Genomic DNA, 13,414 nt, shown 5'->3' on the forward strand with positions numbered 1-13,414 from the left:
AACCTTTGCAGAGAGGACCAGACGTGGTGATGTGAAAATCTATGAGGGCCGACCCTTCAGCCTGCATTGAACCCTTATGACCACTTTAGTCTGGAGAAGTATTCAGTTGGTATAATTCCTACACTACACGCACATGGTGTGTAGTATACTCGCTATACTTCTACTCAGGCATACTAAAACAATTAATTTAAAGTGTACCAGTTTTGGCGAAGGGTTCTTTGAAAAACTAAACAACAAAAGATAAATTAAAAACTACACCAAACGGTGACAGTTAGACGGATTTATTCTCCTTGTTAGGCATTCCTGCAGGTAGACACAGAATCTAGCAGAGGCGTTTTACAAGAGTCGATCAGGTTCGTCACATCCCGGAGCCTCTATGAAACTGTAACCAAACTCCCTTATAAAGCAAAAAGGATGAGAAATCCTACCGTCAGCCCTGAGGCAAATAAATACAACTGTGGTGACCGTTACGAACCAACATGTAACATCAATTCAGACCAACAACCTGCTGAATGTTCTGTCACCACGCAGGCGTTTCATTCAGCATGACCTTTTTAACCCATGGCTTCAATTGCACTTGCACAAATAAAACACACAAATGGCACAGATAACATAGGACTACTATATATGTTTTCAAAAACTGTATAAAATGTTAAAAACCGTCATGGGTAAAGTTTCTGCATACATTACATTAACATCTGCGGTGAACGTATAAATAGGTTTGAAATGCATTTGTCTTTCTTGGAACACTGATGGAGTATCTGGCAAATACATCTTATCCAGATGCGGAAGAATACTTTGAAACAGACATTTTTTAGACTAAATATGAAAGAGAGAGAAGCAAAGAAGTAAAAAGAACAAGAAAAAGTGCTCAGTCAGGTTAACAGGCAACGAGCAGTCGGCGCATCTTCCTTCCGTCTCGGCTCTAGTGGTGCGTTGTGTTGGAAGACTGTCGACTTGATGACATTTTACATACTTGTTTGGCACTGCATTTTTATTTTATTTTAAAGAAGTGCTTGGCAACAGCTGTTCAAAAATGTTCTCAGTAATGACTTGATTTTGATCCTGGAGCTGCAGCGGATGGATGGACTTCCATAAGGACACTTGGCTTGATAGGTTCACTGGAAAAATGAGGATAGAACAAAAAAAACCCTAAATTATTTCCATTTCAGCTGCATTTTTAGTTTATTATGATAACATTTAGCAAGGAAAAGACAATCAACTCAGCCTTGGCTAATAATCCACTGTAATAATGGATATTTTGTTGTTTTCTTTGATAAAATATACTCTTTTTCAATTATAAATCCATTAAAAGATGTACAAAAGCAATTTTGAATAAAGCTATTATGTTTTCAAGTGTTTTTTTGGGGAAAAAAAGGTTTATTTTATTCACCAAATTTCTTACCAAACTCAATTCTGTTCCTTATTCAGCTAAAAGCAAAATAAAAATAAAAAAGACTCTGAAAAGTGAATTTCCACACTGAGCAACAACTACAAGGATTGTGAAAAATCCAGCTACCAATCTTAAAAATCAACTTGAGGGGAAAATGTGCCTTTGGCAAAGCATCTTCACTTACATGGTGGCTGGAGGACGCTCCCCTGCCCTTCGACTTGCCCTTGCCTCCCCCGGCGGTGGCTGTGTTGCGACGTGCCTGCTCGTGGTCGAACTCCAAATCCTCCAGCCGCTGAGTCAAAGCCAGCTTTTGTTGGATGGCCATCCGCAGCAGGGAATTCAGAGTCTTCTTCTCATCTTCGGCAGCAGCCAGCTGCCTCTGCATGTCATCCAACTGGGTCACGTACTCGTCACACCTGAGAGAGACGAACCAAAAGGAGAAAAAACAGAGATGAGCAATGATGGCAGCAGGTGGAGTTTCCCGTCCCTCCCCAGACGGGAGGATGAAGTTCCTGCTAACTGCCTGGTTCACATAAATGCTTCAGCTGCTGGATGTCCTTTTTACTATTTTTGAACGGCATTTCTTCTTTGTTTTCATCATTTTTGTTTAAATTTAAAAAAATAAAGCAGTTTTACAGAATGAAACAAACAAAAACAACCATGAAGGAAACATTCTTGGAATAGGTTTTGGTATTTTGTCACAAAGTTACACTCGTTATCAATAACATGGATTTATATTTTAGCCAAAATTGTTCTGCAAAAAAATCTTTTTGTTTTTTTTACAGTTTGGTGTGATTTCATCATGAATCTGTTTCATGAGGATGTTTATGTGCTGCTGAAACCGCACCCGTGTGTGTAAGAAGACAGAGCGCGTGCAGCGCAAGAGGGAGTGTAGGAAAACAGCAATAAAAGGTCATCAGGTGATATGGTCATCACCGCGGTGATGCGGTTACCCCCAGACCCCATTAACCAAAAATGTTGAAAAATGCCAGATCCGCGCCCACTGAGACGTACAGATGTTAACGGGTACATCAGAAGGCGAACAACCTATAAAAAACGTTACAGAAAATAACTAAAATTTAAGACCAATGTTCTGCAAACATGAACTTGCTGTATTTTATATTTTTATTTTTCTTTATTCACGGGACGTGAGCAGCACGATATGAGGAATACTCGCGACCTGCAATATTAGTGATGGATATTGCGATGTCGATATAACTTGTGGTACCTGCAAAAAAATCAAAAACATTTCCATTTCAGTTTAAAAATTATACTTAAAGGACCATCATCTACATAGAACATTCAACATAAAAGGGCTTCGTCCAATTGGTCAATTGCATAAATAGATTTATTTGACTCGTTCAATACTTCAAGCTGCCACAAGATTGTTTTAGCATATTTATTGTAACCATTTATTGCGATTTTTGCCGTCTTTTGCGATATGCGTATTGCACAGCTTTTCTTGTGCAGGCCTACACGGAACTCACCTCGTAGCAAACATGGCTCGCAGGGAGGAGAACGTAGCTGCGTCCTCCTTCAGAGCCTTCAGTTCGTTCCGGAGCTTCATCATCGTCTCCGTCACCATTGCCTTCTCGCTGTCATACTTGCTCTTGAGGTTAGCCAGAGCGACCTCGGCTGTCTGAATGGAGAAAAATGTATTGATTAGTTCAATAAAGTGTTGATAACTTGCTTCTTAGGTTCTTCTGTTATCAGATAGGGGTTGTGTTTTTTTCACATACCTGACATGTTTGGACGGACGTCTTGAGACGTCCGTCCAAACATGTCAGGTATGTGAAAATGTATTTATGTCTTAAAATGCTAAACTTAAAAGGTGATCACTTCATGTGAAGGACCCCGCCTGCATGTGCGCCTCCCGTTCGCATACTGACCTGTTTGTTGGCCTTGAGGACGGCTCTGAGAGTGGCGATCTGTTCCCTTTTGGTGCTGAGCAGGGACTTCAGTTTGAGGATCTCCTCCATGCAGGCCTCTTTGTCCTTGTCTGCCACTGAGCTCAGTTCCAGGTTGGCCAGTCTCTGGCGGGACAGCTCTGTGGTGCGGTCCACCGCCTGCTGCAGGTGGCGAATCTGATCCCTGATGATGGCTACCAGGTTGTAGACGTTCATGGGTTCCGGGCGGTGCTCGGGGCCCGGAGACGTGGTGACTGTGCTGTTCGCTTCCTCGCCTTTCCTGACCATGGCCTTGCCTTCCTTGTAGTAGTCCAGCATGACTCGGTTTGGGGTCTCGTTGTTGCACATGCACACATGGTTGTAGAGATTGGCCAGCTCCTCGCTAAAAGCGATGAGCTCGTCTTGGGCGACGTTGAGGCTGCCGAGGGATTCTCCGGCCGCCTCGCTGGCTATCCGGAGCTCCTTCTCCAGTCGAGACACCTCCAGCTTGTCGGCTTGACTGATCTTCTCCAAGGACAACAGCCTCGACCTCAAATCTTGGACATCACTGTCCAGCCGTGCTCGCTCCTCCTCATATCGCGTTCGGCATTCTTGGTACTGCGCCCTCAACGTCTTCAGCTCCTGCCTCAGCTCTCCAGCTTCGGACACGGCCACGGTGTATTTGCACTGCAGAATCTCCGGCCCGTTGATGTCGAGCTCGTAGTAATCCCCGTCATCGTGGCTGTCCCGGTCTTTCTCGCTGTCCAGGGCAGACTGGCGTTCTTTGGTGGCTTGCAGCTTCCGCATGGCGCTGAGGTTTTCCGTCAGCCTGTTGACCGCCTCCTTTTGCTCCGACACCGTGCCGTAAGCCTGGTCCAGCTGCTTCTGGCTCTCCTGCAGAGAGTTCATCAGGGCCGCTTTCTCACGCTCAACCTGTCACGAAAGTGAGGACATTTGAAGAAATGTGAACAACGAAGAGAACATGGACCACAAATCATTGTTTTTCAAAGATCATCCTTCCTCGCCCTTCAATGTAATGATAGCAAAAATACATTTTTTGAGGAAGCTAAGACTTTCCAGCCGTGCAACACTCATGACAGAGATTCAGCTAACCCTCCCACCCAACACGTCAGCATGAATTTCTGTTAAAGGTTATTTAATGAGCATAAAGACTCAGATTAAAATGGGTTTAACACATTCTTGTGGCATTTTTCTATTGATGGAGGACAAGAATAAAGAAAATATAACTTAAAAGGGCATTTCTGAGTATTTCTTCATTCAAATCATTATAAATCAGGATAAGATGAAAAAAATGGCCTTTTGGAAAAGGATCAAATTTGTGACGTAGAAAATGGGCAGGGCCACAAGCTCCTTGCTCCGCCCCATCCTGATGCATCCACTTGTAGACGACTAGATCTTCATTTTGTCTCGCCTGAACTGGAATCTGGATCTTAACCGGACGGAGGGAAAGCTCCGATATCCCTCGCCATAAATGTTGAACCGGTAACGATAGACTGGGGGTGTGAGGGGGCTGTAAGCTAGTGGGAGAGCAAGTAAATGGAGCGCGGGCTGGGGGGGTTGCTCCACACCAACGAACCCGCCCACAAGTCAGAGGTGAATTTCAAAGGAACTCCTTCTGCTCTGCAGAAACTACGTCCTTGAAAACGGCACAAGTTTTTCGATTTTGGTCACAAATAGCACAATCGTAACTGAAAGACGTCTGGGATCAAATGATCGGCGTGAGCCTTTTAATGTAGAAATGAACTTTCTAGCAGCCTCCATCAATCATTTGTGTTTCTAACAATAACAGTGTGTGTGACACTCAACCATATAAAATGCCATAGTTGTATGGCAGACCACAGGAATTAAACTACAGTAGCTTAATTAAGGCCACTTTCAGAACAGAAAAGTCCACTTGATTTAAATTTGACAGGGAAAAAACCGGGCCAGAAGCTAGTACTGGCTGGGAGGGAATTGAACTTATCTTTGGAGATGTGCTCTTTTGATTGACAGTTAACTGTTGAGTCAGTAGCATGACTGTGACTTGACTGGGGGAATATTAGCCAGCCGTCAGCTGTGTCCAGCCTGTTTGGGGTTTGGGTCATCGTTGGCGATTTAAAGGTTTCTTAACCAACTGTAGAGTGGATGTCATTGTGGCTTTCTCTCTGACGCAATGCAGTCATTCACTAAGGAGTTCTGAAGGGCTAGCACTAATGAGCTGAAGTCCTTTATGTGAGTAACTGTGTGGGCTTTCATACCTGTGAAAGCTGTTGCTTCAGTTTCTGTATCTCTGAGATGTTGAGCTCGCTCAGGAGGTCGTCCACCAGGCTTGGAGCTGGCTTGTAGGCGTCTCCTCGCTTGTTCACGGCAGTCCTGTTGTCTTCATCGCCATCACTCATTTTGACTAAACCGTTCTCAAAGCCTCTGATCAGATCGTCGTTGTCGGGTTCGATGACGGCCGAGTCCTCGTGAAGTTTGGAGTTATCGAAGGAGGAACCGAAAGAGCCGCCGATGGTCATGTAGTGCGAGAGCTCTTTGCGCAGCGTGGCCTTCTGCTCGCGCTCCGTCTTTATGGTCTCCAACGACTCGGACAGCTGCCGCTCAGCGATCTCTCTCAGTCTCACGGCTTCTTCCAGCTGACTGTGAAGGTACTGAGAGTCTTCCTCCAAACGCCGGATCTCGTGCTTCAGGCCTTCAAATTCCACCTGATGGAACAAACCAAACATTGACTGGTGCAGGAAGTAATCGATGTGGTTTTAACGTCTTAAATACAGAGATTTAGGGTTTGGACCTGGAAGTACAATTCATGATATTATAGCAAAAAACATGGAAATGTCATCAAATTTTGGCACAAATATTTTTAGATTGTAACAAATTATTCTTACTTTGAATGACCGAATCTTGATTTTTTTTCTTTACTGAGGAGATGAGAAGAACCCATCATCATGAAAAACAAACACACTTTTCCTGCTTAAGCAGACAATGCCAAAAGCAGGTTCACCCTAGCCCTCAACATGAACATCTACCAGCCCAGAGACTGATGTGAACGTCTAAGAAGGGTACACCAAAGCCCACACACTACCCACTCCAAACACACACACAAACAACACAACGCAGGGATAACCCGTTTCAGGTTCAGCGTGGTTCTTCTCACCTGGTTCTGCCGCAGCGCTAACACCTGCTTCTGGAGGGAGATGTTCTCCTCCTCCAGCTCGCTGTAGTCCTGCAGCAGTCTGCCCTCTCGCACCTTGAACTCCCTGATGTCATCTCGCAGCTGGCAGCGCTGCAGCTCGGCCAGCTCGGAACTCTGCACACAGCATCCAAGAACACCAGCGACGCGTCTTTCTTTAGTGTCAGGTGTGGACGCGGAAAAGCAAGAGACTTTTACAAAACAGAACTTTATTGTAACTCACAGGAACTTGGAGAGAATAAATTCTGTGGGGTTTTTTAGTATTAAATTGGTACGTTGTACACATGTATTTTGAATTTGATGTTTAAATCTAAGAGAAATGTCCGTCTCCTGTGGGAATAAGAGACTGACAGTTCCTAACTCTGACCTCTCTCATCTCGAGAGCGATGGATGCCAAGCGATCGTTTTCCGCCTGCGCACTGGAGAGGGAGGCTTTGGCTTGTCGGAGCTCATTCTGCAGCTCCAGAACCTTCTGCTGGTAGAGAGCCTCTTTACTGGCAGACTCCAGAATCAGCGATTCTTCTCTGCTTTCCCCATCTGCCGCCACCTTCCTGTGCGTGGTGTGAGCTTGCCCAAAGGCCTAAAGACAAGCAGAAGACAGACATGAACTCTAAACAGGGAACAAGGATTTATTGATACTAAAGGATTCTGATCAAAGTTATGAACGGGATAATGATAAATCCTGTAATGAAAATAGTTACGGTAGAACACGGGTGGGATTATATAAATTCCCTTCCTTCCACTCCTTTTCAAACAATCTAATGTCTAATCATCCTAAGTTGATACGTCTTTGCATGAATTTTATTGTTTTGTGCATTATTCTTGCTTTGATTGCTTGTAATAAACTATTTCAAATCAAATAAAAAAAACAATAAAGGTTATGTTCAATTTACACCCAGATTTGAATCAGTTCAACGAGATTTACTCCTTTTATAACCAGAAAACACATTTTCTAAGTTATAAAATGAGTTTTTTTATGACTGGGGAGATAAATTGAGCAACTAAAAACTAGTGCAAATGAAATTCCTGTCTCTTACATTCAAAACAAGCAGATATGAACTTCTCTGACTCAAATTTAAAACTTATTAAACAGCTTATAAATAAAGACAGAATTCTCTTTTCCACTTAAACTGGGTGCTGTTTCACTGTTTCAATGTACTCCGGTTGGATGTGAGCTGTAAAAACTATGGTGAATCAGTAGTAGGTTAATTTACACTGTAGATGTTTTTATGCTAACATGTAGAGCAAAGTACTCATATAATGCCACCATTCTGGCTAATGAGTTCCTCTAATGGCTTGAATACTGTAAACCACATGTGTCAAACTCAAGGCCCACGGGCCAAATGTGGCCCTCCATATCATTTTATGTGGCCCGCGAGAGCATCAAAGTTTTTAATTTCTTAAAATAAAATAAAAAATTGGTGTATATTTATTCATATCTAGGGGGAATCTGACTTAAAATATCAGATTGGGCAACTATACATTAGGACTTAAACACTGTCCATATAACCTAACCTGACAGAATCAAATGTAAAAGGATTTATACTAAAATAACAAGCAAACATATGTTTCTATGCAACTGTAATTGTCACTTTAAAAAGTTATAGTACATAAATAAGGAGTTATTTAACATTAAGGACTAGTTACATTTATTTTTCATTACATTTAGTTTTATATATATAAGTTATATCTGGCTCTTTGAGGACAGACGCTATGCTGATGTGGCCCTCAGTGAAAATGAGTTTGACATCCCTGCTATAAACAATGAGTCATATCGCTAGAGGAGACACGGCCGCTTGGAAAGTCTGGCCACCGGTGGCAGAGCGCGACGCCATCTTGGTGAGGTCGTCTGCGCCCACATGACAACGCTTTGTATAGCCTTTGGTGGCATCTAAGTAGCATTTACATAATATATATATATATATATATACTGTATATAATATATATATAGATACATCATTTGTTGTTGTTAAATAAGAGAAACAGTCAGCCTTAAAAGCTCAAACTTTAATGAAAAATGCATAGTTGCAGGACTTCTTACAAATGAAAAATTACAAAGAATTTTTTGTTACACAGATGGTACGGTGTCGGGTTTCAAGCGAACAGTCTGGCCAGTCTTATCAAAATCTGGTTGCACAAATGTTTTGAACATGTCCAGAGTGTATTGCTAGTTGGTAACCACCGTGATCCATCTGGGTTAGCTCTTTTGATAGCTAAGGTCCACTTTTTCCGTAAGTCTGAATCCATGGAAACCTGCAAGAAAAGTTCAGTCTCTGAGTCATAAACGTATAAATCTATATTATTATAATAGCCTAGTCCTAGTATGCTGTCCATAGGCTTAACAAAATAAAGTTTACATTTATGTCAGCAGCAAATTATACGTACATCATGCAGCAAGCTGATAATAGCCTTGCAGCATCATGCATGTCAATGTGTGTACTATTGAATGAAGCCCCTACAGCAATAAAAGAAAATCATAGTACATACCTGTGAAATGTTATCCCTCTCTCCTTCGTGGACTCATTTATCCGATTTTGGCAGTTGACACCCGCACAATGAACCAGCATTTTGCAAAAATGTGTTCACATACATGCACTGCAGCAGTGACTTGACCTCACCAAGATGGCGGTGCTCTCCTCCCATGAGGAATCACTAGATGTCTCCTCTAGCGATATGACTCATTGAGTATAAATCATTCAACATATTGTTTTCCTGTTTTTCTTTCTTTATTCTTGTATCTTCCTCCATTTTTTGCCACTTAACTCCTTCTACAATTGTTCAACTATTTTAACCATTTAACTATTCAAATGTTCAGCTCTTTCAGCTTTTTCTAGCTATGACTTTTGGTCCTTCAAATCCTTGAACTTTTCTAGATATACCAGGATTTTTGCCTCCATTGAAATACATGAGAATCCTTGGTGCAGAAGCTCGCTGGTTCGATACCCGGCTCTGGCATTTTTCACAAACATATCTTTTTAGTTATTGTGCTGTTTTCACTTTATTTATGGTCAACTTTGATCATTTCCTTATTTATTTTGCCAATTATTCCCCTTTAAGCTTCCTTTTCATTAGTAATATAGCATCAACCCTGCATTTTCTTCTGGAAATGCAGATGCTTTTGGTTCCACTTTGTCTCACATTGATAATCAATTTGGCTTCCAATGCAAATATTTTACATCCATCTGTAATTAATTTAGGTCAAATATGACAGGATATACTGTGTAAGAAATGCATATTCAGTCATGGAGCTAACAGTAGCATCCTTGCTTTGGTTAAAAATAGGAAGCGCTTGAAGACAGAAGTTTGGGTTTTCCCTTCTCTGCAGTTTTCACAAGCAGACACATTTCCCGAAGAACGTCCATCATAGCTTTTAATAGCATTTGCATCTTACCTTTGAAAAATGCAGCTCATTAATATTTTCAGAATTCTACATCTATTTTTGCTAACTCTTATCCCAAGTTTATTTTGTTCAGTCAAAAGCCGGGGGGTGGGGGGGTGGGGGGGGGGGTTAAGAAACACCCCCAGCTAAATCAAGGTTTAATGCCACGGTGGATTGATTCTTGGTGATCAAAAATCCACTGAGATGTCATTTTAAGATCTCTGATTATTGCAAATGCTTCAGAGGCGACAGCCTGCATGTTGGAAAGGCCTGTGGTTGCATTTAGTGGATTTTAGAGTCGGTTAGCAATCATAAACCCTGATTACTAACCGCCTGACGCGAAGCGGAGGACGGTTCAGGCTTTCACGGCGTGCGTTCAAAAGTAATAAACGCACACTTCGAAGGCTATTAACCCGCTTATACCATGATCACTTACAAAAGCAATACATATTAACCAGTTTTTGGTCCTCAATTCTTGTTTTTTTTCCCGATTTGGATCGCTTTTCTCACGGCGTCCGCATCACGCAGCACCCCCGCTGCAGTCAAGATTCAGCGATATATATATATATGCCGATCTTCCGCTGGGTTGTATAAAGCGAGAGAAAGTTCACCTCTTACCGCTTGTTTTTGTCCAAATGATGTAGCTAAAGGTTGTTTTAAAGAAGCCGGCGCAGTGATACAGAACATTTAAGCTAGGTGACCGGAACTTCTTTTTTCAACATGCGGTTATCAGGTTTTAATGCACACCCAGCAGCCAATCAGAATTGAGTATTCAACCGGACCATGGTATAACAGTAGTTTAGTTAAAGGTCCATTCCGATGAAAATGGTGTTTTTGGTGTTTTGAAAACATTCTTGTAGTATTTTTCTGATGATGGGAGACATATATAATGAAAATTAAGATTAAAACTGAAATTCTTTATTCAAATGGTGAACAGATTAGAAATGTGATGTGATGCAGAAGCTGCTTCGGTGAGCTTCCTGCTCTGCTCCATTCTGACGGCGCCGCATGCAGATGACAAGATCCACGGACGTCTTTGTTTTCCTACGTACGCTCTGATCTGGATCTCCATTTTTATGCTAGGTTGGGGGTGTGAGGGGCTGTAGACTAGCGGGAGAGCGTGTAAACAGAGGCATGATGGGAGATCAGTGCAGGCTTACTCTGTGGCAACAGTCGGACCCACAACTCAGAGGTGACCTTTAAAAGAAATCCTGCCGCTCTGCAGAAGCTACGTCCTAGAAAACGACAGCATGATCATAATGAAAAGCACTGGGAACGCTTTCAGAATAAATCAAAAGATGATCTGCGTGGGACTGTAAAGCCTTTTTGTCGGTCATCTTGGAGGAACTCAACATAGAAGATAAACTTTTTTTTTTTTTTAATCAGGCAGTTCTCAGAGGGACTGAGTGGAAACATGACTCACAGTTTGTGGGATTTTCCACCAAATTTTACCCTTAGGATTCAAATTCAGCAGTGAAATTATTCTAGTTCATCTAATAAACATGACTTGGTAGCAAATGCTAAAACACTACTTAGCTATTTATAAGATTTTGAATGACCATAAAAAGATTTACAAAAACAAAACAAAAAAACATGCATTTGTAGAGCTGAGTATTTTTTTTTCTTTATAAATCTGAATGCTTAATACTGATTACTTAAACAAATTTGCAGCTGCAAGTTAACTGTTAAAACTGCTCAACTGATTTGGCTGAATTTTTGCAATAAAACGTCTGCAAATGTTAATAAAGAACCTGGATCCAGCCTGGGGGGTTGCATTATCATCACATACTGAAATTCCTTCTTTTAGTTGTTAGCAACATAAACACAATGGAAAATTCAGAATGAGACACTATTGGATTTGTCTTTTGACACTAAAAGAACGCCAGTCATAAAATGAGTTATTCATAAGTGTGCAGTCCTTCATGTAGAAACCGAAACGTGTTTAAATCATTGATTGTGGCTTTAAATAGTGACTTGGGCCCTGTGGTCGTGTTACTACCACATGTGTTGGTGTATCTTTTTCTGTCACTGTCAGTACCTCCTTCAGCTGGTCCAGCTCCTGCTTGACCGTCTCGTATTCGGACTCCAGCTCCTCGAACCTCTGCTTGAGCTGCTGTTTCTCCTCCAGCACCGCCAGTCCGTACTCCGCCGCCTGGATCTTCTCCTGGCTGGTCTCCCGGAGCTCCCGCGTCAGACGCTCCACCTCAGCTCGGAGCCACTGCGGCCCAGCTTCGGTGACCAGCACCGCCTCGGGGTACTCCTGCTCCTCCGCCGACATGTTGGCGAGCCGCCGGTCCGGACTGTAACGGGACCCAGCCCGCCCTGGTTGGCTAGCAGCAGCAGCAGCAGCAGCAGCAGCTCCACAGAAAACCAGCAAGAAGAAATCACGGCCGCCTTTGTTTGAACCGCATAGTCACCGTTTGTTTTTCCGGTTTCTTCCCGCCGCAGATTACGACTTAAAAACCAAAGAAATCAATAGTTTGATTATTGTCGAAGACATTTCTCTGCTTCTCCTTCCTGCGGCTGACGGAGGAAACTTTAGTTGAGATCATCGTTTGGAAAAAGATCTGAGCCCAGAGCATTCAAATCTGCAAGGCTACGACGGGTGATGTAGTTTATTTGAAATACATTCATAGAAAAGGCAACGTAGGCTGGCTGCCGTAGTGACTTCAAGTACCATGATTCCTAGCGCCACTTCAGACAAGACGATGTAGACGGGGAAATGCTGCCCTCTAGAGACGTATCTGGGAACTACTACTATCCCTTGCAAAGATGCAACATATTGAAGCAGGATGTTGTTATTTGTTACACATTTTTATTCTGAACAATGTCAATCAAAAAGTGAAAAGGAGGGGGGACAGGGTGTTCGACTTTTACACGATAATTTTTATTTTTAATTGGAGGATTTTCAAATAGTAATTTACAGGTTAAAAAATGTATTCCAATCCATTTCTTGTTATTTTCATATTTTTAAAGTATTAAACTTTAAAAAGTTTAATGAGCTGCAATAAACAACAGCAGCTTGTGATTTGAACACTTTTTCCCTCTCAAAATGACGTCCACAAAGCCAGGACTTCTGATTCAGATATCAAGTTCTCCTGAGCCCCAATATGTTCATAATAAAAAAAAGACCTTTTGCAATCACACAATTAACCAGTAAATCCCTCATAAAAAAATGAAAAGATCGGGAAATCGTGAAAAACCTTCAGGTTTTAAATCTGCCATAATATTATTATATATATTTTGCTTTAAAATCCTATTCATTATTTTAAAACAGCATTTTAAAATGTTTATTTTTAATCACGTTGAATCTTATTATAATTCTATGGCTTTTTTCAGAAACTCTGATTTCAAAATCAATATTTTCCAAAGTAGCTTTGTTTTTATTTCACATTGATATTTTTCACAATGACTTATTTATTTCATAATGAGCTTTTTCAGCAGAATGAGTTTGTCTGTCGCTTTAATGTTTTATTTTTTGCCAATATTTATCACTTTTAAATAAAATTTATAACAATATGCTGTGGCCTCCTTTGTTTTTGTTGCCTTCTCTTTTTTAAGAAGCA

The 13,414-nt window shown here is 41.7% G+C and overlaps 1 protein-coding gene across 1 annotated transcript; it reads right to left on the reverse strand.

Moving 5' to 3' along the window:
* Positions 1-265: 265 nt before the first annotated feature.
* bicd2b (BICD cargo adaptor 2b) lies at positions 266-12,527 on the reverse strand. Its single transcript, XM_004068521.5, has 8 exons — positions 11,887-12,527; positions 6,837-7,049; positions 6,434-6,586; positions 5,538-5,984; positions 3,283-4,212; positions 2,881-3,032; positions 1,578-1,809; positions 266-1,121 (listed from the first exon to the last, which is right to left on the reverse strand). Exons 1-8 carry the CDS (start codon positions 12,124-12,126, stop codon positions 1,119-1,121), a joined length of 2,370 nt encoding a protein of 789 aa, XP_004068569.1. The 5' UTR covers positions 12,127-12,527; the 3' UTR covers positions 266-1,118.
* Between the last annotated feature and the right edge of the window lie 887 nt (positions 12,528-13,414).

This window comes from Oryzias latipes, chromosome 5 (assembly GCF_053564925.1).
Source record: "Oryzias latipes strain Hd-rR chromosome 5, Olatipes_Hd-rR_3.1".
In the NCBI taxonomy this organism is placed as follows: Eukaryota; Metazoa; Chordata; class Actinopteri; order Beloniformes; family Adrianichthyidae; genus Oryzias; species Oryzias latipes.